Source organism: Thermobia domestica, unplaced genomic scaffold (assembly GCF_964235325.1).
Source record: "Thermobia domestica unplaced genomic scaffold, izTheDome1.hap1.1 HAP1_SCAFFOLD_1329, whole genome shotgun sequence".
Lineage (NCBI taxonomy): Eukaryota > Metazoa > Arthropoda > Insecta > Zygentoma > Lepismatidae > Thermobia > Thermobia domestica.
In genome coordinates this window covers 14,569-41,452 of record NW_027657039.1, presented here as the reverse complement: position 1 = coordinate 41,452, position 26,884 = coordinate 14,569, and the positions used below count along the sequence as shown (strand labels likewise).

Sequence of the window (26,884 nt, the reverse complement as noted above, 5' to 3'; positions counted from 1 at the left end):
AATAAAATACATAAAAAGGAAGAAGAAATCGGGAACTGTTATTGTGTTTTTATCTGGGAGAACTAAAATAAGCGACCTACTTCATCAAATACATTTGAGTTCGCATTTTGGTAAGTTTAATCTTTTAGATACAGTCATATATCAGTACGTAAGAATTTTTCCTAAGTGCGTGTGTTGACAGTAACTTAGATACATAATACGCAAATTTATTTTACGTATGAATTGTCAGAACATGAGATGTAACATTTTGCAAAAAAATAATATTGACGAAGGAAGAGAAAATGGCGTTCAGATAATATAGGCGTTCTTAGGCTGTAGAGTTGTTATCTTCTGTCTCTTTCTTTTTAACAGATCACAATGAGTATAAGTTCATCCCCCTTCATTCTCAATCACTGAAATCAGACATACTTGATGTCTTTCAAGAAGTTCCTGAAGACATTATGAAGGTCAGTATTCTTACATTTAAGTATCACTTTATTCTTACATTGTATGGTACATTGGGTGTAAATTCAATAATGTCACATGTCTTGTGGACAAAACTAATCGTTATTTTTCTTATACTTTTCTTTTGAGATGTTCGTTTGCGCGATACGAAACATATAAATTACTTTAAATTAAAATTTATTTTTACAAACACGTAAATTTCCACTTAGATTATGAAACCACGATAGACTTTTGATATTATTTGAATCCAATATTAAAATTGAAAATGATAGATGTACCATTTCCTGTGACAGCATATTTTCTAAGAGCTTAAACAACACTTATTGAAGAAATGTCTAGTGAAGTTTTCTTTAAATCTAAATAAAATGCAAGACCTGATCAGGTGTTCGTCATTTTTTTAATTCACTATGCGACATACCATCACAGTTGATTGGGTACATATTTCATACATTGAAAAATGTTCAAAGTGTATACACTGCAGACGCTGTTTGAACCATGTTTGGATTCTTTCATTTTGTTGTTTTCAGGTAAATATGAAAAAGAATCATACCGTTGAGACGCAAGTTCTTTGAATTTATGAATATTATCGATAAATGATATTGTCAACCTGGGTTGTTACTCCTTAAAAACCTGAGTGGAATGTAGCCTTAATTTTGGTAGAGCAATTTGAGCGAACCCAGATTGGTGACATTAGTCTAAGGTATATCCTAAATTATCTTATCTCGCTAATGCTTTTAAGTACGAATCTATAATGTGCTTATGACATAGAGCTTGGGATTTCTCACCACTGTTTTGAGACGGAAAAACAGAACCGTAGGGTTAATTAAAAGAGACTTATTATCACAAAAGATGACATGTATTCTGTTAAAAATTTAGTGTGTAAAGTGTGTATTTGTGTAGCGAAATCCAAGTTATGTAAAATTTAAGTGGGTGATCAATTTCTCAATGTATAAGTAGGAAAAGGTTAATTGGTTCATACCTGCAACTTGATGAATTTGACATGTAACTCACGAAAGATCCACTCCGCTTAATGCTGCAGTCTTTGGAGTATTTCAGCACTAAATCCAGTTTACTAATTGTCGACGATACAATTGTTAAGCATTTCGTGGAGTTCCAATATATTGCTACTTGTTCGATAATAACTGTTATCGCTGTTCAGTCTCCTGACTGTTGACTGTCTACGAACTCCTCACGACTCACTCCTTCACTGACTTTTGATCAGAAAGACTGGATTATTTATACAACCAAAGATGCGGGCATTATAGCAGATGGCTTTCAAAATTCGAGTCAAAATCATATACGTGCATACGAGATTTCTCTGAAGAAATTTGCGTTAATCAATTCCTCTTAAAATGGAGCGTCATGTCAGCACTCTGCATTTACATAACTTACATAACGCTGTCCGATGCAATGTGTTGCTGGTAAACATGAAATTACAAAAAATGCTTACAATCACATAGACAATTTACATCATTTACATTCGCAGACTATGTATTCAGACATCACACATACCATAACCAAAACAAATAATCTTTGAGAATTATTACAGTTTAAAATTAAAATGAGCAATGTTTTAAATTAATAAAATGAATTATCAAGATCCCTTGACAATATGTACAAAACCTGTCGGCAAGCTGTATAACATTCTTTTATTTGTCACATATTATGAAGACAAAAATTATGGCTGAAAATGTTCTCCAGAACAAAAACGAAGATGATTAACATAAAATTAAAATACATAGAAGAGGATATACTACAATTTCCTATATGTTGTATCTACACTGCATATTTAAGAAATTTAATAGGCGTCGTTTTTGTTAAAATATTTAAATTGTTCAGAAACTAAAATAACCAAAATGAAACATGTAACTGAAATTGATGATTTAGAGGTACAATAAACTATTTGTCCAAATATAGCTGGAACATTCTTATACGAGGACAGTTCAGCAATCATTGTCCCTGATATAGAAGGCATTATCCGAAATAGATGAAATTGTACATGCAACATGGTGTATCCTTTGGATGCTTAGAAGGCATGTCGGGTGTATAATGTTAATGATCTGCTTTGTTTTTTAAGGTGAGCAACGATTGAGAAAACGGACAAATCTGAACAAAAAGTCGTTATTAAGTAACTCCAGAGGAAGGGATTAATACCCAAGAAGATTCATGAAAACTTGGTGAATGAATTAGGTGATGGCGCCCGTACATACCAAATCATCAAGAACTAGTCACGTGATTTCTGGTGCGGCAGGGAAAGCTGTGAACATGCATCAGGTGCAGGAACGCCGGTAACAATCTGCAAACCAGAAAACATAACATGGTTCAAAGCTGATAATGAGTGACAGACGGCTTACTGTGCGGAGATTAGCTGAAGTTACTAGCTTGTTACTCGGTTCAATAGACATTATTTTACACCAACACTTGGAGATACACAAAGTATTAGACCAATGGATACTACGAATGTTAACCATTGATCAAAAGCGTAAACGAGTCCGTTGTTCAGAAATAAATTTGGCGTTGTATAGAAAAAATCTGGGAAAATTTCTAGCTAGATATGTGACCGTTGATGAAACCTGGGCACATAATTACGATCCAGAGTCGAAGCAACAGAGTATGCAGTGACGGTACAATGATTCTCCGCCTCCCAAGAAATTCAGGACAATGCCATCAGCTGGCAAGCTTATAGCCACGATTTTTTGGGGTACTAAGGGCGTACTGTTCATTGATTATCTCCAGGGCCAAAAGACAATTACAGATTATTATTCACTATTGATTCCAAAAGTTAGAGAGGAAATCAAGGAGAAACGCAGAGAGGAAATCAAGGAGAAACGCAGAGAATGCTACACAAAGAAGTGCTACTGCTGCAGGACCGTGATCCTACTCACAGAAGTCACCTTACCGCCGCAGCTATCGCTGTTGCGGGGTTTGCAATATTCTAGCATCCTCCCTACTTTCCAGATCTAGCCCCAAGTGACTTTCACTTGTTCCCTAAGCGAGGGACAAAGTTTGCCAACGATGAGAATGTTGTGCAGGCTGTTGTGGAAAGATGACAGATCTTTTATGTCAGGGACAATGATTGTTGAACACTCCTCGTATTTCTTACCGAATTTGTTTGATGATTTTTATTGACTTATTAGAATCAAAAGAAAAAGCAGTAGCTGTGTAGATATTTAGTCAGCAGTGTCGCTTCGCGATTGGGAATTCCAAATTCAATTACTTTCATCGGCCGCGGTAACTTTTTTTTTTTTTTTTTTTTTTTTTTTTTTTTTTTTATGGCAGAGCTTTCCTGTCATGAAGAAATTTCTGGGTTGAACCTTTAAATGTGATCAGGCTCGTTTCCTTCCATAATTCTTTTCCGTATTTACTTGTTAATTGTTCACAGTGCAAAATGGAGCTTCACAGTTTATTTGTAGCTGTGTTAATATAAACACCAATTAAACTATACAGTTGGTGCAGAATATTATATTTCATTAAACCTCGTAGAATTAAAATTTATTCCGTAGAGATATTAACTAACTCCGTTATTCCGTAGAGTAACAAACTCTATGGCCCATGGAACCTGGAGGTTCAATGCCGCGTTCACAAAAGCTCTCCATCGATTTCTATCCTCAGCCAACTAGATTCAGTTTCTACTTTGTTTTTTTGTTTCTATGGGATCCATCTTATGTTGTCCTCCCATCTGCCCCTAGATCTTCCTAATGGTCGTTTTTCGATTGGATTTCCAGTTAAGACTATGAAAGTGTTTCTACTTTCTTCCATCCTGGCTACCTGACCTGCCCACCTGAGCCTCCTAGACTTGATGACTCTAACAATGTTTGGTGAACGGTATAAATTGTGCAGTTCATCATTATGAAGTTTCTGTCATTCCCCATTCACGTTCCTCTTGGGTCCGAATATTCGTGTCAGGATCTTGTTCTCAAATACTTTCAGTCTACGTTCTTCCCTCAGAGTAAGCGACCGTGTTTCACAGCCATACAGGACAATAGGCATGATTATTGTTTTATATATTTTAAGCTTCAAATTATTCCATAGAGATATAGGACAATAAATATGTATTTATTATTTTGACTAACTTCATTGTAGTCTACTTAATTAGTTATAAGAAGAGCTATTAGTAACAAAATTTCGGTCTTATTATAGGAACTTTTCATTACTTATTTTTTCATGGATACACTTTTTAGAATAATGTCTCATTGAACCCTACCTATTTTACCTTATCTAAAAAATGTGACTAACCGCACAGTGCCGATGTATTTATCCCATCGAGATAATTTCGAGAGCAGCTACTGTTCCCATCTTGGTGATAATACAGTCCCAGTTTTCGTTCAAGATTATCTTCTTAATTTAATTTGAACTTCTTCGTTCTTGTACAGATGTTCGGAAAGTCGCGCAACCCGAATTTTGGAGCGCCAGAACTTTCGAACCACACATAGGAACGAAACGAAACTGCTACCTGGGGAAGGCATGTCTATGTAGATATTTTTGATATATAAACCATGAGGAGAGCGTTTGATATTCATCATCAAGAATACCAGAAGCATGCGATGGAGATTTTATTTTATTTCATTTATTTATTACGGAACGTGAAAAATCCTGAATTGGAGGCAATTGTGGCATTGTTTGTGGACAAGTTAGAATGTTAATAAGTAGGCTGGGTGGGAATGTATTTTTCTGAAACAGTGCTTGTGACTGCCTACCAACTGTCCTACGCATGGAGTTACTAACCAAGAAGAAACTTAAAAATCATTGAGGAAAAGCAAGATATAATATCTGCCACTGGTTATGACTTCTTGAATGATTTGCAAATTTCTTATTTATTTGTAATAGTTTATCTGTAGAATAAGTGGTGGCCAGCCACATGTATTACTACCATCTGTTACCGTCAGTGTTGCCATATTACTCCATACTGCGAGACAGCAAGTGTTTTTAGACAGCCATTATCACAGGCGTGGAATGTCTTCACTTGGTGCCAATGTGTCATTCTTGTTTCAGAACGATGCATTCCTACCTACCCATTAATAATCCCAATTGTCCACAAACAATGCCACAATTGTCTCCAATTCAGGACTTTTCACGCTTCGTAAAAAACATTTTTATCACCTTAATGTGTTTCTGGCATTCTTGATGACGAATATCGAACCCCTTCTCCGTTGTTCATGTATCAAAAATATCTACGTAGCCAGATTTTCCCTGAGTGACGACTAAAATTTGGGTTGAATGACTTTCCGAACACACTGTATTATAAGATTGAATAACATTTCCAATATATGATATAATTTTTCTAATGGTTTTTAACCTCCTTAGTAGTACGATTTGGCATCCCTAGATGTTGTGAGAGACCTGAAACCGCAAAATCTCAATCTTGAATTTTATTTAATCTTCGTTATGGACTAGTTACGTGCTAATAAAGTTGTAAAGATTAGAGCAGTAGTGGCTCTCAAAATTATGTCATTGGGATTGGCACTAAGATTAGTCATATGTAGTTAAGAAAAATGTACCAGATAATTTATACGTTTCATTTTATTTTACTTTATATTAATCGTTTGTATTTATCTTTCTTTTAAAGGTTATTCTTACAACAGATGTTGCGGAAAGTGCTGTTTGTCTGAATGATGTGATCTGTGTGATTGATAGTTGCAAAAGAGAGCTTAAACTTCTATCATCAGTCGATGATGTTCAATCTGTCACCTTTTGGGCTTCCAAGGACACGTTAGAACGAAGAAAGGCTCGTGTTGGAATACAACAAGCGGGAATGTACTTTTGTCTTTGCACTCAAGTAAGTCTAATTACGAGGGTAACCCCAAAAGTAAGATCTCCAAAGCGCTCGGGACGCAGGGAAACGGTTCGTGTGGCTGTTGGCACATTATTGTGGTTATAGTTCCCCCACTACCAAACAATCTACGCCTACCTCACTGGGATGATCAGTCTTGACTTCGCAACCGCTTGTAATGGAGGTCCCACTTGGCGCTACCGCCATGTGCGAAGTTCACGCAGCTTTTCGGTTTTTAAACGCAAAAACGGTTTAACTGATTGAAATTCATTACAAGTTGACAGAAATGTATGGCAAGTCGTACATTAATGTCAAAAACGTCCAGAAGTAGTGTATGGAGTTTCAATTGGTCGTACTGAAATTCACCACGAAGAAAGGAACGGGAGACCGTCAATTTCCTACACGATAGTCGCGAAGATTGAGCAAACCAGTGATTACCACATGTTTAAGTTGAAAGAACATTTGACAGGAACGCGGTTCAACAACGACAACGAGGTGAAAGATGAGGTTGCGTCGATCGAAATGGCGATTATGTATAAAAAAAAATAGAGAAATGTGCAAGCTCTAAACTCATTTAAAAATTATTAAAAATAAACGTTTCTTTATATTTCTGAAAATAGGATAACTTACTTTCCGAATTACCCTCGTACAAATAGATTGCCAACATGATAAAATCTAGGAGTTGAATTTAAAACATAGTAAAGGTAATAACACGAACAATGAAATATCACATACACCCATACATTTATTTAATTCTGAAGATGCATTTAACTCCGCACTATGACTCCATTTTGATGGATAAACTTTAGTCAACTATTGTCAGCATTTCTTGTTATCACTTACATGTTATTTTGTTGTTGTTATTATTATTTCTATTGTCATTATTATTATTATTATTATTATTATTATTATTATTATTATTATTATTATTATTATTATTATTATTATTATTATTATTATTATTATATTATGTTATCATCTCTTAAATTTGTTAGATATTTCAGTGTAAACCGGCGCTCAGCTGTATCTGGAATCATGTTTGTAAATAATAATAATAATAATAATAATAATAATAATAATAATAATAATAATAATAATAATAATAATAATAATAATAATAAAAAGTAAAGCAACACCTTGAAACTTGAGAAATGTAGTGTTCTAGTGCCATCTAGTATCAGGTACCATCAGACATCAAGTCACACTGCTTAAAAACTGTGTACATATGTGTATATAAAACTGTGATGAATTGAATTAATTTAATAATAATCTAATAATCTAATTTCCAAAACTTACGAGTTACTTAATACTTCTATTTTTAAAAAATCAGAATTAAAGGATTTGATATTCCTTTTTTAAGTTTAAAAAAGATATGAGATTAGTATTGAAAATTAATTCTTTTGCACACATTACCATAGTTGCATAACCATAGTTACTTATCTTCCGACGTATTAAGTTCAAGTTATATTATCAAAACACCGTAAGTTCATGTTTTTGTATTTGACTATAGTTAAACATCCCTTCAACATCGAGGTTGTATGAGATATGGACCTATAATTGTAATGTGGAATTCGAGCCATATACATTTATTGGCTATTCCAGGGTGCGAAATCATTTGAAAATGGTGGGGGGAAGAAGTTCAGCGATCCACACTAATACTTCGTGGGGCCTCCTAAAAGTTGAAATTTTAATGGATTATTATTATTATTATTATTATTATTATTATTATTATTATTATTATTATTATTAATAATAATAATAATAATAATAATAATAATAATAATAATAATAATAATAATAATAATAATAATTAATGTTCAAACTAGTCGACATTATTATTTAAAAATACTTTAATGTTATTTATCCATTTAACCAATTGATAACATATCTACTGCATTTAATACACACTTCGGTGCGTATAGTCCAGGGTTAGAGTCCCGTGGGAGCACAGTACCCTTGTGTTTACCATCATATTGAAGACTGCATTCACGAAAATGCGGTAGAGATCTATAAGCCAGAAATAATAATCCCTGAGAACCGATGTCCTAACCAAGCATTAGAACTACTAACTTGAAGCGCTTCACCTGGCCAGCCATAGATCCCCATGAGGAGTAGAGTCAGAGCATAGTTTTTATTATTTATGAAATTCCCGTTTCTTCACTAAGTATTTAGTATTTCAGTTTGGTCGCTCAGATATCCGGTCACTTATGTAAGTCTAAATAATACTATATATTTATATTGTATTATTAGCAAGAATATATTATAATAAATAACAGATATGATTTCAATACAAATAGACAACAAAAAGCCGTGCTGCCTCAGTGGTTGAGCGCTCACCTCAGGTGCGTGGGATCCCTGGCTGGATCCTAGCTCGCGCCAAATTCTGCTTGTGGTATACAAACAATTGTGTGTTGGTTTTCCCGGGGACCTCCCGCTTCCTTCCACTATCTTAATACACCATTATTATCTATCGCATCATGACCGTCTTCTTTAGCCTTACTGAATATTCGTAGGACGTTAAACCTTAGAAAATGAAAGCACAAACACAACATTACGATTGATTTGCTTATTTTAATTTAGTGTCCCTTTTCGTCAGCGAAGCTATGAGATGTGGACTTACAGTTTAAGGTGGAATCCGAACCACGGTAATCGTTCAAATTTTTGTAAGGCGCTTCCACCGGGAATCGAACCCGGGATCCCGTGCACCAAAGATGGTGCGCGAATGCTAGCCAGTAGACCAGCGGAGAGAGCCACAATAATACGAGTAATGAATGATTGTGTTACTGTATTTATAAATCTAAAATATAGTTTGCAATATCATATCTTACGTTAGAGGAAAAATTTAAGATTAAACTTCACTTTGTTTCCGTGTGTAATGAGAGTTGAACATGTGATGGCCAGAAGAAACCCACGTATGAGCAGCAGTAACAGCATCCCATAATTTAAAAGAAGATCCACTGAGTTTAATTGTCAATAAAGATTGTTAGGTACTGGCCAACATACGGTTTCTTTCGGAACTTTTAATATGAACAGCACTGAATCCACGTTCATAGGCAGCAGCTGATAATGGCACAGAACAAACTTTCCGCGTTAAGTCTTTAAGAACTTGAAAATCATTTACCGACTTAGAACTTGACTTGTACTCTCTCCATTCTGACACTGTAGAACCCCCGTTTGGTCTAGTGGCTAGCATGCTTGACTTTGGTTAACGTGGTCCCTGGTTCGATTCCCGGTGGTGTACAATTGAACGACCAAAGTGGTTCGGATTCCATTATAATCAGTAGGTCCACGTCTCCTTTAGCCTAGCAGGCATACGCGTGGGACGTTAAACTAAATCAAACCAAGCCATTCTAACACTGCAGTATCAGGATTTAATCCAAACAATTGAGCTTCTTTATATACGTCTACGTTACGGTATAAACCTCTCATGCTTTTACGATCTTTATATTCAAACACTGAAAAGCACTTTAGGGCATCATTAGAAGGAAACCTTCTTTCCACTTCTTCTACTAAACCCTGGATTACCTGCCCCCTTATTTGATCAAACTCACTATCATCACTCCCTGTATCAGACGCTTGTCTGCAGTGCACTAATACAAAGACTTTGGTAGACATCATCTTTCATACACATTTCTCTCAGAGCTTCGATTAAAGATTCAATTTTTGCTCTATTTCATTGTACGAAACTGGTTCATTTTGCATCGTTTTACTAATATTAGACAGAATGAACGCAATATCCAGAAGAAAACCGAGCAATAGAATGTTCTTTTTCTCCAGCAGATATATATATATATATATATATATATATATATATATATATATATATATATATATATATATATTTGTAAATACCACTCAGTTTAAAACTATCTCTGTTGAAATGGTCAGTATTTTCATACTCCAAAAGTAGGAATTGCATTATACAAGAAAAATATGTAAAGACTGCAAATAATACATCCTCCTCTTTTGAAATCCAACGTATGTGAAGCAATCTTTTGATTTTTAGCAGTCCTGTGGCATCTGTGACTGTCGCGATACTTTTAAGTTTTACAGCTGTAGATGACTTACTGAACACATTGTGAAGTTCGCCTAACAAACATTCAAAGTTGTGAACAGCATTCACAACACCAAAAACTCTTTCAGATACAAGATCCATTCGATGTGCTATGTAGTGTACTCTAATTAGGCACTGGTCGACATTTCTTGGGCAGCAACACCTTTCTCCCAGTAAACACTACATCCCCGTCCGGGCCAAATCCAACAAGCTTTTCTTTAAGATTAAAAATATGCCATCTTCGGGAAACGCTTGAATAATTTCCTCTTCAAGGGATTTTGCATCGGCATTTTCTACAGGCACTAATTTATAAAAACAACAATAATGGTTATTTTCTTCGTCCACATATGTTACATATAAAAGCAAGTGCTTATTCGCAAACCTATTTGTAGATTCGTCAACTGTTTAAGAAATTTTACCAATTTTGCACGCAACTGGTACGCTAGAGAATAAAGGTTTCCATCTCGTCACAACGAAACAGCCGACAAAGTTAAACACCTGATCCCTTTACAACTAAATTACGTTTTTGAAAAACAGGCATGCATTCAAATTTATTGTTTGTTTGAAAATTTTCATTATAGACCTACTTATTTTTCATATTAAGGTGTCCCCCCTTACATATTTTGGTGGAGGGGAAACGCAAATATAAAACTTTTGGTGGGGGGGAAATCACTCCCGTTCCCCCGGAATTTCGCACCCTGGGCTATTCTCTTGAACTTCATAGTCTTGGAACCAAATATACTTAATCTATAGTTGACTAACATATAATTCAATATTTTATAACGTAATTAATTTTAAAGAGGTTGCAAATATTGTACATTAAAAGAAAGAGAAGTGTGCTAGAGCTTTCTCCAATTTTATTGTATGAAGGAACTAACTCGTAAACGTTGGGAGGTAGTCGTTTTTAGGTATTAAATATTTGAGAAGCAAACGGGAAGGCAATAAACTGATTCTCGCCTGGAAAGTTCTCACTTTGTAGAAAGAAATACTTTCTCAGAGACATGATAATTGAAAATAATATTAACGTCTTTGATACCATTAACACTACTTAGAAGCATGGTTCCAGGGCCGTGCCGTGGGGAGGGGGCGAAAATTCGGGAGAAAAAAAGAAAAACGATAGGAAAAATTGCTTGGAATATATGTATGGGGGCGCCGTCGTATACTCTCGCCCCGGGCGCTGATTTTCCACGGCACGGCCTTGCATGGTTCTACTGTTTTCTTAGATCTTTACTCTTCTCAAAATGAGAGAGGTAACCAGTAAGTGTATATACAGAGACACCCTCAGTTGGCTTCTTCATCCACTGCAGTGAATCACTAATAGAATTCCTGTACATTACTCGTAATCTTAGATGCAAAATGTAAAGTATTAACAAGTGCGAGAGTTTTAAATTTAATAAAATTTCGTGCAGGTAGTAAATTACAAAGATAAAAATTCGAAGTACAAACTTCTATGTCAAGCAAATAAGATTTTTTAGCACTACCATTACCCTTACACAAGTACTGTTGATTTATTAAACAGTATAAGTATTTTGCGCTTTGTGTAAAGAGTGGTCTGGAAATGGAGTCTGGTTTCGCACGGAAAGAGGCCACGCGGTGAGATCCGGCCCTTCCTTTGCCCATTAGTGTAGATTGACAACTTGTTTTCACGGTAAAATCTAATAGATTTTACTAAATACTTGCTGAAAAATTTAAACCAATTTGAGGTGTGCATAGGCTATAAGGGGCGATCAACTGAAATCCGTTCGTTCCATGTATTATTGGTATAGTATGTAGGAGGATATTGTTTGTTTAATAGTGTGTAATGGCTAATTTCCCTGTGTGTTGGGTGTAGGAATGTTGTTGATACATGTTTCCGTTTTGCAGGTATAACGAGTGAAAGATGGCGTTCAAGATCCCCAATCCGTCCAAACAGGACCAGCGTGCCGTCATCCAGTTTCTGGATCCGAAGGTTGTCAACCAGTTCAAGTGTTCCGGTATATGAAAGACGTGTATGGCGATACATGCGTCCCCAAAACAATAATTATGGACTGGGCCAAAATGTTTCAGAAGGGGCGTGAACAAACCACTGATTATTTCGTCTTGGTCAAGCCCATGTTATTGCCACAGAAAACACGCGTGAAAAGATGAATGCGGCTATAGCTGCGGATAGACGCATTAGTATTCAATACATAGCGAACGGGTTAAACATGAGTTATGGTACTGCTCAGAAAATTGTGAAAGATCTGGGGTATCTTAAAGTGTGCGCGTATCGGATCCCCAGGGTGTTGACGGAAGACCAAAAGTTGGAGCATATGTGTTGCGCCCTTGAACATTTGTCACGTTACCGTTTGGAAGGTAGCGACTTCTTGCTGCGCATTGTTGGTGCCATCAATTTAAACCGAGTTCAAAGTCTTCCAGTATGCAGTGGAAATACCCCTCATCTCCACGTCCCAAAAAGTTTAAGACGCAACCGTCTGCGGAAAAAGTTATGGTGTTTGTGTTCTTTGATTGCCATGGACCATTATTCTTCGACTTCAAGGAACCAGGACAGTCCATCAACGCCGTACGCTACTGTCAGACCTTACGGAGATCCATCAAAAACAAAAGGCCTGGTTTATTGACCGCTGGAGTCATTGTGTTGCATGACAACGCGCGTCCACACGTTGCAAACCAAGTGCAGGATTTGTTTCAACGATTCAAGTGGGAAATGTTGCGACACCAGCAATACAGCCCTGACCTTTCACCTTGTGAGTCACATCTTTGGGCGTCTAAAGAAGGCATTGAAAGGTCAGAGATTTCAGTCTGACGCTGAGTTTCAGGACGCTGTGCGTGATTGGTTTGATAGTCAGTCGTCCAAATTTTACATGGACGGCATTTGTAAGTTAGTGACACAGGGGACAAGTGTCTGAACGCTCTTGGTGACTTCTGAACAATATTTTTACTGCACGCTAACCATAGACGCCTAGTGTACAAGTTTCCGCTCGAAATAAAATTTATTTCATGAATTATGACCACTGAACGGGTTTCAGTTGATCGCCCCTTATACATTTTGTTTGAAAGAATTGATACTCGTATGCTAATTCTGTCTACACTGAAATCATAGGAAGAGTGAGACCTTGTAAAATGAATCATGTATTTTGTTGATTAAGTTGTGTAACAGAACGAGATACCAGTCTCGGACTGGCCAGGGCCGGAATCCCGGCCGGGGCCTCACCCTCAACTTTGTTTTCTTTATATAAATTTTTAATCCTAATCCTTACGTAAGTATCTACAACATAAAAAGAACCACGAAATTCGGGCCTACATCAGATGCACGTCACTGAGTATTCCCACAGACGTCAGAAAGGTAACTGCAGGTCTTACTACGTCCAGATGTCTCGAATACCTTAAGGGTTCCTTTCCGAAGGTTACTACGATGTACAACAGAAATAGCATTTACAAAACATGGCACATCCGTCATTTCTCGTTCAATTATGATTATCATTATAGCCTGAATTTACAATAGAGCAAACAAAATGGGGCCCTTTTTCTACATTAAAGTAATTTAATTTATGTAATCAGTAGGGTTAGGATAATTACACATTTTGCATACGGGATATATATACGACTTCTAGTGTGGGACCCCTGACCTGGTCTTCCAGCCTGAGACCCATGGGGCTCAGTCCGACACTGCGAGATAACGTTGTTTTGTTGGCCAGCGCGGGTAATTTACAGCTTCATTTTTTTACTATAAAAAAGTACTATAAATCCTTTGGTAGTCGGAAAAAATGAAATAGTCCTTTAGTCGATCTACGTGGGGACTATTGTAACAGATGTAAAGTACAAACTTAAAAAAGGCAAAAAAATAAGAGCGTGACGCATAAGAAATTTATATAAAGTGGAAGTGTTTTAGATACTGAGTAATAAATAAATAAATAAATAAATACACACATACGTACGTACATAAAACAGAAAATATTTAATGTAGATATACTAGCGATCTAAAAACCGATAGTGATAACGCCACGTAGAGCAGTTCACGTTTTTCTGGGGACCGACGCTCATATCTTAGGAACAGAATTCTTATTAAGAGCAGCGTTTTACTGGCACATCGAAAGATCGAATTTATAGGTAATAGATTGTGCATCAAACTGAAAGGCCGGTGGCATAGTATCTGTGTGATGAATGGCCACAGGCACTAATGGAGTAAGGTGAAAATTGCATTAGATGCAGTTTTACGAATTATGGAAATGTGTTCTTCGTCAGTTTCCGAAGTATGACATAAAAATGATTACAGTCTATTTCATTGGGAAAATATAAGAAATGTTTGTCGACTAATCTGTAAATAAGACTTCGCGAAGTAGTGAGAATGAAATAAGGATGGTGAATTTTTCAACATCTAGCAATCTTATAATTGATTCCACGTACTTCCAGCTAATGAAACCACTAAATTTTGATTTTCTATATTACATCCAATCTGTTCCATAGTTCATAAATTGATTTATATTATAGATAAAACTACAACAACCGGAATTGAAAGTGTGGAGTTAATGTCTTGGGGGCCATAAAAAAAAGTGTATACACCTAAAACATGTACTTAGCTAAATAGCAAAACTTGGTTTTTAAAATCTTTTTTTCGTTTTTATCGATTTTAATTTCGCATGACCATAAAATCTAGGAAAAGTAATGTTCTCTTTCTGAATGTTGAACTTTACGTGTAAGAATTCTTAATCTTCAAAAACTTAAAACAACGATATTGCACTCGAAATTTATTCATCTAGTTTTATTATTATTATTATTATTATTATTATTATTATTATTATTATTATTATTATTATTATTATTATTATTATTATTATTATTATTATTATTATTATTATTATTATACTCCTTTATATTATTCATATTATTATACTTAATATTGTCCTCCCATCTCCTCCATACTGCAAATTGTAGACGCGTTAAAATATAAAATAATACTTTCGAAAAAGTGGATACTTTCAAATATCTAGGATCAATATTAACAGACGCAAACCATATTCACGAAGAAATTAAATGTCGACTAAAAGCAGGAAATTCGTGTTATTATTCAGTTCAAAATCTTCTGTCGCCCCGAATTCTGTCGAGGAATTTGAAGCTAAAAATATATAAAATGATAATCACGCTTGTTCTGTATGGTTTCGAAACACGGTCGCTAACTATGAGGAAGGAACGTAAACTAAAAGTATTTGAGAACAAAATCCTGAGACGAATAGTCTGCCCCAAGAGGAACGGGACTGGGAAATGGCGGAAACTTCTTAACGATGAACTTCACAATCTATATCGTTCACCAAACATTGTTAGAGTCATCAAGTCTAGGAGGCTCAGGTGGGCATGTCATGTAGCCAGGATAGAAGAAAGTAGGAACGTTTTCAAAGTTTTAACTGGAAGATCAACCGGAAAACAACCATTAGAAAGACCTAGGCGCAGATGGGAGGACAACATTAAGATGGATCCCATAGAAACAGGAATACAAAGTAGAAACTGATCCAGTTGACTAAGGATAGAAGTCAGTGGAGAGCTTTTGTGAATGCGGCATTGAACCTCCGGGTTCCATAGGCCATAGTGTTAGTGCTTAATTAAAAGTTCTAATTGCTTACATTAAACTTTAATTTTTATTTTTTTTCGTAGTGTCTCTACTAACCAACATGCGGTTACACAAATTTTAATGCTGAAATCTAAATATGGTTTCACCCTAGTCTTATTTTGAAACAATTAAGTTAAAAAATAGTTTTTTTTCTCAAAAAATGCAATTGAATCCTCACAATAGTTTCATATCGGCGAATTGCCTGAACGGTAGCGAAATCTATAATCGTTAGGCAGACAAGCGATAACGCAGCGAGGAACATCTATCGACACGACTGTTTACTATCAGGAAGTAGTGTGTCATACTGAGACGTTTCTTGCTTATAAATAGGATTATTATTATTATTATTATTATTATTATTATTATTATTATTATTATTATTATTATTATTAATAGTAGTAGTAGTAGTAGTAGTTCAACTTAAAAGTTTTATATATATATATATTCTTTAATTATTATTATTTAGAAACGTAAATACGACTGTTTAGTTCAAAGAACATAGTTCATAGTTGAACGTCTTACACTTATTAACTATCTAGACATCTCTCGGGAATTTTCCGGGCCTGAAAAGATGCCAATTGATTGTGTATAGGCCCTCAGCGCCCATGGCCTGCAAATTACAAAGGGGAAAGGAACCTGAGGAAGATACCATTAAGGTAAACAACCGTCGAAGCTTCCTTTTCATAGAGGGTCTTGTTCCGGGGCGCTGTTCCCCTTCCCTCCGTTGCCCCTAAGTAATCTTAACAGCCAAGTTACAAACTAGCATATTGATTTAACATTCATGCTAGTTCTTGTATATATGCTGTTTCCTCATTCCTAGTAACGTTTTTAACCTCAACGCCACTAGAAAAAAAAAAGCGGGGAAATAAATACGTACTTACGTGTAGACATTGCGACCACACACCACACGAATAAAAGAAACATTTCTTAGCAACTGTTTGATTGTTGGATTTTCAGAAACAAAATTATAATGTTAGAGTAACAATGATGGTCTTAAAGAGTATTAAAAATTTTTGAATATTGGAAAATTTCCTTCTATTGTCTGTCCAATTTTCAAATGAAATATATTTGATTGTTAACATCCATTACAGATTTAGCTAGTTACCAAACGTCCTTTCTTTCCTGGACAGGTTCTCTTTTCTCTTCCTAGAAAATGCGTTCTGGTTTCTAAATAAAAATAATCAGAACAAGATTATTTAATACAAGTAATCTTTCTTGAATTTCCTCGTGGCTAAGCGGTTAGCGTACCCGCCTTTGGTGTAGGAAAACCGGGTTCGATTCCCGGTGGGATCTCATGTGGTTCAGATCACACGTTAAGCTTTAGGTCCACGTCTCATATAACCTTGATGCTGAAAGGGACGCTAAACTGAAGTCAAATCAAGTAATTTCTCTTAAGTGAGCTTGAGCAAGTGCCGAACAGAATCAACCGTGTGCTTGAAGTTGGTAAAAATAATTCCAAAAAATCTCGCTATAAAGAAAAATAAATAAATTAATAATTTACTAACTTCAAAATTTAATGAACTCATGATGACGCTCATTACTCCATAGGCCATCTATTGCTGTTTGGAAAAGAAAACCAAAAGAAAACTAAATGACTAAAGCAAAATCAATATTGTAAATGAAAATTAAATGAAATGTTTCAATTTGACGTCTCACGATTTGATGGAATAATCTGTGGAATGAGAATATAGAAGGAAACGGAAGTATCTCGAGAAAACCCACGGGCACGATGTTGTCCACCACAAGCTTACTTGGCAGGGGATCGAACCCTACATACAAGAAGTAAGCGCTCTACCACTGAGCCACCGTGTTCTCCTAAATCAATATTGTATAAGAAACAAAGCACTCTTTTTAGTCTTTTGTAAATGTAAATTTTATTGCAACATTAAAAATTCGTTAAATTATATTTTAAAAAAAGAATTTTGTAAGAGATGTTATAAAATTCAATTTAGCAATTTTGAGAATTTGGCATAAACAAAATTTTGTGAACATACACAGTTCTCTTTCAAAATATCGAAAATTATTGCAAAATAATTTACTTGAAATACTGAACATTAGTATTGCTTTGCTGCTATTCTTAAACCTCATAAAATTCATTCATAAGTCAATTGTATAGTCCGCAGCAAAAAACCTGCATCATAAACATGTAATTTTATTGTGAAACGACGAAGTCTTTTGTTCCAAAATAAATGCAGAGGAGGACGCCGAGGTTTGTCCTGGCGTAATTCGTGCCACTTAGACGTTATGTTGATTCCCTGCGCTGTTAGGCATAGTTTCACAATAAACTTACATGCTCATACTTGAAGTTGAGGTTTTGAGGTAAGTTGAGGAAGTTCAGGTTTTTTGCTGCGGACTGTACAGAAAATCGAAATACACAATACCTGAAGATCTACACTAACCGAAAGTAGACTTCACAATGGCCACTAAACGAACAAGTATATCATTTTATACACCTTTACTAAAGCATTTTCATATACTGAATTAAAAAATAATTTAATAGTTTTTTTAACCTATCTGACAGACACTGTATTTGTTTTATGAGTCACTGTTGTGTTTGCATGATGCTATTGATTGAACAAGTGGCCATATTTTTCCCAAGCCAAAAACGGAATGGTTTTCATAATCGACGGTTTGCGGCATTTACATTGTATCACTAACTTTGTTTAATGTATCGTAAGTGGACAATTTATCTTGATCATCTGCTTTAACGGAGAAACCAAAAGAGAGAGAAAAGCGGAACTTTGCACAGAGCAACTACAAGGAGGTGGGCATCTTTGCATGTAATAAACAGAAACATACAACAAACAGTGTTCCCAACTCAATATAAAGTTTTTTTTTCTAATGGCATTCATCGGATTATTACATAATCAACATGTCAAACCAAAACTTAAAATACCACTTTTATTATACAGTGTTGCAAACTAAGGATGTTATAGCATCACAAACATCCAAAGTTTGGAAGCCTCTAACGCACATACACTACAACAGAGATGCACGTGATAATGCACATTGAAGATACTTTAGCGTTGGATACCATAGTCATGGTATAATTTGTTTCGAATGAATAGGAACGAAGTTACAGGGAGTGAAAATTATATCTTTTTTTAAAGGCTTCTTTTCGATGAAATACTGGAATAAGTATCATGTCTAGCTACTTGTATGATTTGTAATGAATATGTAAATTATTTTGCCGTTTACAGCACTTCGATATCTCATACCGTTCCGGAAATATGATAAATGTTGATAAAGTTCGCAACACTGCTGAAAATGACGTATTTGTGGAAAATATTTAAAATGATTGTTTTCCTTCTCTTTTATAGCATTACAGTAATAGCTTTTAGTAGCTGTAATTACAAGTTCTAGCAATTACATGATTTAACCTGTGCTGCAAACTTCAGCAATGCTTTTCATATCTTCCAAACTATTTGAAAAATCGAAGTGCCGTACACGGGAAAATGATTTGTTTGCTAATTGCAAACCACACATGTATTTAGATATTGTAATTATCTAAGTTTTTTTCGAAGTAAACACTCTCAAAAAAGTTCAAATTTTCAAGCCCTGAAAAATTCGTTCCTATTCATTCGAAACATATCATACCATGGCCATGGTATTCAACGCTAAAGTACTTTCGATGTGCATTATCGTGTGCATATCCGTTGTAGTGTATGTGCGTTAGAGGCTTCCAAACTTTGGATATTTGTGATACTATAACATCCTTAGTTTGCTAAGTTGTGGTTTGACATGTTGATTTGAAATATGCAATAATCTGACGTACTGCCACTTGAAAAATATAACTTTATAATATTGAGTTGGTAACACTGTTTGTTGTATGTTTCTATTTAATACATGCAAAAATGTCCCCCTCCTTATAGTTGCTTCGTGCAAAGTTTTGCTTTTCTCTCTCTCTTTTGGTTTCTCCATTATAGCGAATGATAAAGATAAATTGTCCATCCTATCTACATATATATATATCTTTATATATTAATACTAAAATGGTAAGAGCTAATGAGAGTTAGGTTATGCCCAGTAATTATGTTCAAGGAATCAATCAAATTTTTCTAGGCTATTTCCAGACTCATTTTTGTCGTAAAAACCGTACATCAGTGTTTTACGATTTGACAACAGAAAAAAGGAAAGATAGTTCTTTAAAAAAAAAAAAATAATGAACGATAGTCAATTGTTATCAAGAATTGAGTTGTTCAACTGATTGTTTCTCTTCTTGTCATGTTCAATGTGTGTGTTCAAGAAATGAAGAAATATGCAAATTCCGAATTTCGATATGTGGAAAAGATTTATGTATCACCGTTACATCAGTTCAGTAATAGATCTTTAAAAACATTCGAAGGAGCATTCATTTAAGTTTTCTTTTTCCTTTTGTAGTTTGTTGAGGAAACTTAGTTACGGATATACAGACGTGTTCAACTCTGTAACTCTGTCCTAATTTCTAGTGGGTGTGGCATATGCTTTTCAATATCAATAAAACAAATGCGTAGGTAACATTCAAATATAATTACTATAAAGTGTGTATATCCAAATTGGAAACAAAAATGAAATGGAATACTTACAAGAAAATTATCTCTCACACAAAGATTAATATTTGTTATGAAATCCCTTATTCTTTATTTAGTCTTTTATCCTTTGTGGCATCCTATGTACGAGTTTAGCACATTTTGCCTTCAATTCAGCAATACCACAAATTGTTGATCTCCTTGATCAATTGAAGTTTGGTTCTAAGCTTTTCTTTCATGAAGCTCCAAAAGTTTTCAATCGGGTTCATATCAGAACTAGTGCCTGGCCACGGAAGAACACAATTTCGTTGCTCTCGAAAAATTTTGTCACAGCTTTGGCCCGGTGGCATTGGGCTCCATCATGCATAAAGATGAATTGTACGTCATCAAACCAGATTGCAGTCTGGGAAAGCAGTTCTTGAAGAACTTGTAGGTATTAGTCGTGCTTTACTGTCCCCTCTACTATATACAGTCTTCCTGGTCAGAAGACAGAGATCACACCCCAGACCATGACTGAAGTATGATGCTTCACAGTTTATTAAAGACGTTCCAACTTGAATTCCTCCCAGGTTAACGTCGCACATATTGTGAACATTCATCAGACACAAATATACATGATTCATCACTAAAACACACTATCCTCCAATCGTCAGCAGTCCAATATTCTAGGCCTGGGGCCCATTCGAGGCGCTTCTTTGCCATGATTGGAGTAGGCTCTAATTTATGTTTTCTTTCTTGACCGTGTGCTTTTATTCCCTCGGCACAAAGAATCCTTCGAACACTTTCAGGCCAAATGTCTGCGCCATACTCACAAGGGACATCACCCAATTGTCCGGCTCCGATTTCAATGAAATTTTTATTGCTGATAGAGGACATGTATGCATTACTTGTGATGACAGAAATTTTTGCCATGGTGCATGTTTTCTATTTTTTAATAATTTTTAAAGGTTGTGCTGTGGTTAATAGAGATTACTGCAGAAGTCCCTTACTACCCTTTGTAAACGGAGTGTTAATGAAGGAACAACCATGTAGATACGTATAGGGCATAGGGGGAAGTCGTATGGTACGTATGACCTTGACGGCAGCCATCTTGAAATCCGCCATTTTGAATTAAGGTCAAGTTTTTTAAATAGGAATAGGGTAATATGATACATAATTTCGGGCTAGAATTTAATCAGAAAGACAATGATGAAGTTAGTTTTAAGATACGCCCACTTGGAGAAAAGTTACAGGCATATTAATTGTTAATACTTACTATGTGCGTAAGTCCTTTACCTCCGCTTCTAACCCGCGTATTAATGATAATAAGTGGATAAAGGTTTCGGTAATACATATTATGGCTAGAGGGAAGTGATACGATAAGGGTATCATTAACGGCAGCCATCTTGAAATCCGCCATTTTGAATTAAAGCGAAGTTTTGAAAAATGAAATCCATAGCATGTGGCACCTAATTTTAATAGTAAATTTTCCCCAGAAGCCAATGGTATGCTTATTTTTGTTCTATAGTTAACTAGTATGAATTTATGACTCTTCTAATGTACAAATCGCAACTCTTAAAAAATTGTAATAAATTAAGAAAACATGAGCCATGCCAACAATTGCAAAGTGCCAGTTGGAATCTTAAAGCATGCGGTGAAAATTAGGAGTGTTGCCAATTTGAAGGATCGAATAATGGATGTTTCGTGCACATTAGAAGAGTCATAAATTCATACTACTTAACTATAGAACAAAAATAAGCATACCATTGGCTTCTGGGGAAAATTTACTATTAAAATTAGGTGCCACATGCTATGGTTTTTATTTTTCAAAACTTCACTTTAATTCAAAATGGCGGATTTCAAGATGGCTGCCGTTAATGATACCCTTATCGTATCACTTCCCTCTAGCCATAATATGTATTACCGAAACCTTTATCCACTTCTTATCATTAATACGCGGCTTAGAAGCGGAGGTAAAGGACTTACGCACATAATAAGTATAAACAATTAATATGCCTGTAACTTTTCTCCAAATGGGTGTATCTTAAAACTAACTTCACCGTTGTCTTTCTGATTAAATTCTAGCCCGAAATTATGTATCATATTACCCTATTCCCATTTAAGAAACTTGGCCTTAATTCAAAATGGCGGATTTCAAGATGGCTGCCGTCAAGGTCATACGTACCATACGACTTCCCCCTATGCCCTATACGTATCTACATGGTTGTTCCTTCATTAACACTTCGTTTACAAAGGGTAGTAAGGGACTTCTGCAGTAATCTCTATTAACCACATCACAACTTTTAAAAATTATTAAAAAATAGAAAACATGCACCATGGCAAAAATTTCTGTCATCACAAGTAATGCATACATGTCCTCTATCAGCAATAAAAATTTCATTGAAATTGGAGCCGGACAATTGGGTGATGTCCCTTGTCAGCCATTTTTTGCCTAAGTCTATTAGAAGTTGCACTTCTGTTTCCCAGAGCCAATCTTTTAGTTTTCTGATACCTCTTAGCGATAGCTTTGGTTTTCGCCCACATTTCCCAACCCTATTTTGGCTCTTGTTCATGAAAATAGAGATTCTACACACAGATTTTTGTTCTATCCCAACTCTACTAGCAATGTATTGCCGTGTATATCTTATTTCCACCAGAAGTATTTTGTTAACTTCCATTTTACGCGAAGAAAGGTCTTTTGCTTTGTCCATTATGCTGCAATTACAGGACTACACAGAATAAAAGATCGATACACGAAACACGCCACGATCATTTAAAACTGGACTATTCGAACTGTTGAACGCTTTGAATGTCGTTAAATTCTTACGACAGCAACCACAACACTTCAGACTGTAACTTGTTGATAGAAACCACAATAGCTATCTACAACTGAAACACCACTGTCAGAATCACCCCCCCCCCCCTCACTAATACTATCTGTTCAACGGTGATATCACCACTTCAACTGTACAGTAAACAAATGAAGGATCCTATATTGGTGGTTTAACCATGAAATTAAATGTTCTAGAACTGCGAAATTAGGATTTCTACATCAATTTTGCATTTTTCGAGCGTGAGTCTAATAATTTGAACACGTCTGTATATTCATTTTATTTCCAAGGTGTGTGAGAAAAGTAATGAGATTGGCAACACTGCGGACGATCTGGCAACGTTCCGTCTACCGGCCTGTGCTAGACTGGTTTGTTTATCCCTTTCACTTCCTCAGTCCGAGTTAAAATTCCGTACAGCTAACACATTATTTTTCACAGCGCTATCAGTGAAGTTGTGGTTTTGTTGTGTGTTACAGAAGTAGAGCATCGGAATTCAGAGCAACGTTGTGCAATAAAGTTTTGTGTATAACTTGGTGAATCCGCGAGTGTGACTTTTGAAAAGTTGAAACAGGCCTATGGGGAACATTACTTAACAAGAGCACAAGTTTTCCGCTGGCACGAATCATTTTTGGAAGGCCGAGAACACGTTAAAGGTGAATCTCGCTCAGAAAGACCTTCAACTTCAAACACTGACAAAAATGTTGAACGTATGAGGGCTCTTCTGAGATCAGACCGTCGTTTAACAATAAGGATGATCAGTGAACAGTTAAATTTAAACACTCACTGTACATCAAATTTTAACAGACGATTTGAGCATGCGAATGATTTGTGCCAAAATGGCGCCGAAAAACCTCACAACTGAACAGAAGGACAATCGAAAAAAACGTGTGCGTTGATCTTTATAGGATTGCCAATGACCAAGAATTCTTCAATTGTGTGATCACAGGTAATGAATCCTGGATATTTGAGTACGATCCTGCAACAAAGCGGCAAAGCGAAGAGTGGCCCACTCCGTCATCTCCTCGGCCGAAGAAATGTTGAATGAGCAAATCAAAGTTCAAGATGATGCTGATTTGTTTTTTTGACAGTAAGAGTATCGTGCACAATTTGTTCCACCAGGACAAACTGTCAACCAAGTGTTTTATAAAAGTGTCCTTGAAAGGCTCAGGAAAAGAATTATTCGTGTGAGACAAGACATTGCAGATTGTCTTAATATGATACCACCCAATCGGTGATCTAGGTTCCTTCTATCCAAATTTAGTTTCGGATGAAGAAGGATTCAAAACTATTCCTTTTCCTGTTGTTTGAGCAATAATATAGAATCTGTTCGATAGACTTCGTGTCCCGTTTCTTGTAAGTGTCTATAAAAAATCCTGGTGTGTGTGTGTGTGGGGGGGGGGGGATTCATTTCCCTCTTGCGTCCTTTACATATTCTTTAATCCTGGTCATGACATTCCTTTTCGTCATTCCTATGTTCAATTCATTACAAGTTCAATAAGCAGGATAAATTCCGGCTGAAGACAATTTCATTGTATAGTAGCAATTGTATATTGAAAAAGAATCTTCAAATCTTGCTCCTGATTGACTGAAAATTAATTACCAAAATTATATTCTATTTCCCTTGTTTTTTTCTTATGTACCCGGCCAAAAAGTACATATATATATATATGGAAGACATATATATATATATATATATATAAGGTGCTATATATATATATAGCACCTTAGATAGACTCTCTCATTCTTAGTGTCTACAGAACTTCCATATTGTTGAAATACACAGAGAAACTATTAAGACATCAATTTTTCTTAAAGGAATCGCTGTAAAAAAAATCCTACGTATACAATCGTTTATCAAAAGGTCTCATTTCAATTTTAGGACACTTGTTCCAAAAGTGCAAAGTGTGTTTATAATGTGATTCGGACTTCATGTGAGTGACTTAATCTAATGAACAAGACCACGAAATAAGTAATTGAAACCAGACTTCAGGAAAACTCTTACTTACACAATCAACAGAGTTAATGATTTCACTTATCTTTTAATAATTTGACGTCAATTTCTGTCTTAAAGTAAACATAGAAAGATGAACTATACGCGCTTTATTACAACAGAATACACCAAATATTCACCTATTTTTACAAAAAAGCTTTGTGTGTAGCTTCCTCTAATTTAGTGTTATTCAGGTGTTTCGCTAAATGTAACTTGGCTTCTTTGTCTTCGTTCACTAACTGTACTCCTAGACCCTCTTCTTAACTAGAGTTTGTGTGTTCCTATGCTATACTTAGCGATGCATTCGTATCGTATCAGTTTTTATGCTGTTGCATCATGTAATAATACTAATTATATCAGATAATAACCATTCACTTGTGATAAATTTCATATATCTTTATTTAATTTTTATTGTTATTATTATTAATTTCGTTCGATGGCGATTTCCTTCATATAATATAGTAATAAGAAAAATAAATTTTTCAGGCTCGATACAACAAATTAGAAAAGTGTGTGGGATTTAAAGAACTTGCTAACCTTCATGAATTAATCTTGTTACTTAAATTGTTGAGACTAGGACCTACGCATGAATTTTTAAGTAAAGTTACTCCCCAAATTGCTGAAGAAGTCATAAGTAAAGCAGAACAACAACTTCAAGGTGAGCGTAGTTTAATCTATGTCTAATTATTTTTTTAAATGCAATTCTAAAGCAATAAGTAAAATAAGCCCCGCGGTGCAGGGGCTTTGATATATTCAAAATATTGAAAAAAATATGATGATCAATATAAAAAATGTAAATTGGCAGCTCAAATACGAAAATTTCTTAGTTTAAAAAAGTAATTAATAATTTATTGAATTAACATTTAAAATTAAGGCCATCAAAAGTAGTTAATTACATTTAAACATTAATGTCAGACAAAAGAGCTTCCTCATGGTAATGTGGTCAGCGTACTCGCCTGTGCCGTCGGATACCCAGGTTTGATTCCTGGCGGTTCAAATCCCATGTTAACTTTGTGTTTCAGGTGTCATTTTCCTATGTGCGTGCTGTAATACCAGATTTTCATTTACGGTTAAAAGACTGCCTAGACCGTTATGTAGGGCATAGTTATTGTGTACGCGCGAGGAGAGCATTCATGGGAAAAGAATTATTTGCATTGTGGAACATTTGGACTGGAAAAGGGAAATTTTAATGTTCTGAAGGGATTTTATGCTGCTTCAGGTTGGCAATACTAATCGGAGATCAAAGCTTTTTTCTTTTTTCCGATCTCGAAGTTGCATATCGTCAAAACAAACACATTGTGTCGTAATTGAATGATCCCTTAGGCCTGCCAACTACTGAGACAAAACATTTTTTATTTCTTTTCTGTCATTAAGGTGCCGTCACCTAATGAAAAATTGTAGAACTAACTCATGCCTTGCATCCACTAAAAAAATTAACCATTTCCAGGATTAATACGACCTTTAAAGGATACGTTTTCATGACATCCCCATGGATGTCACAGGTATTTTGCAACGGAGTATTTTATGACATTCACCTGGATGTTAGTGGAGCGCAAGGGGTTAAGCTAATAAGTTTATGTTTCATATACTGTACTCTCGCTGTTGAAAGGAACGCTAAACTCAATTCCGAAATAATGTATGACTTAAGTGACGACTAAAATTAAAATTAACTTCAAAATTAATCAGTTAAAATTAAGTAATAATAATTTTCACTGCTGTACAGT

General features: G+C 35.4%; 1 protein-coding gene across 1 annotated transcript; it reads left to right on the top strand.

Annotated features, from left to right (window-relative positions):
- LOC145677758 (ATP-dependent RNA helicase A protein-like) lies at window positions 1-26,379 on the top strand. Its single transcript, XM_081748131.1, has 4 exons — window positions 1-110; window positions 352-446; window positions 6,011-6,220; window positions 25,647-26,379. Exons 2-4 carry the CDS (start codon window positions 441-443, stop codon window positions 25,842-25,844), a joined length of 414 nt encoding a protein of 137 aa, XP_081604257.1. The 5' UTR covers window positions 1-110; window positions 352-440; the 3' UTR covers window positions 25,845-26,379.
- Window positions 26,380-26,884: the final 505 nt, after the last annotated feature.

Excerpts from the sequence above, each read along its gene's own strand:
- LOC145677758 (XM_081748131.1), top strand. Across the intron at positions 6,221-25,646 it reads ACTTTTGTCTTTGCACTCAA|GCTCGATACAACAAATTAGA; the intron begins GTAAGTCTAATT and ends TAAATTTTTCAG.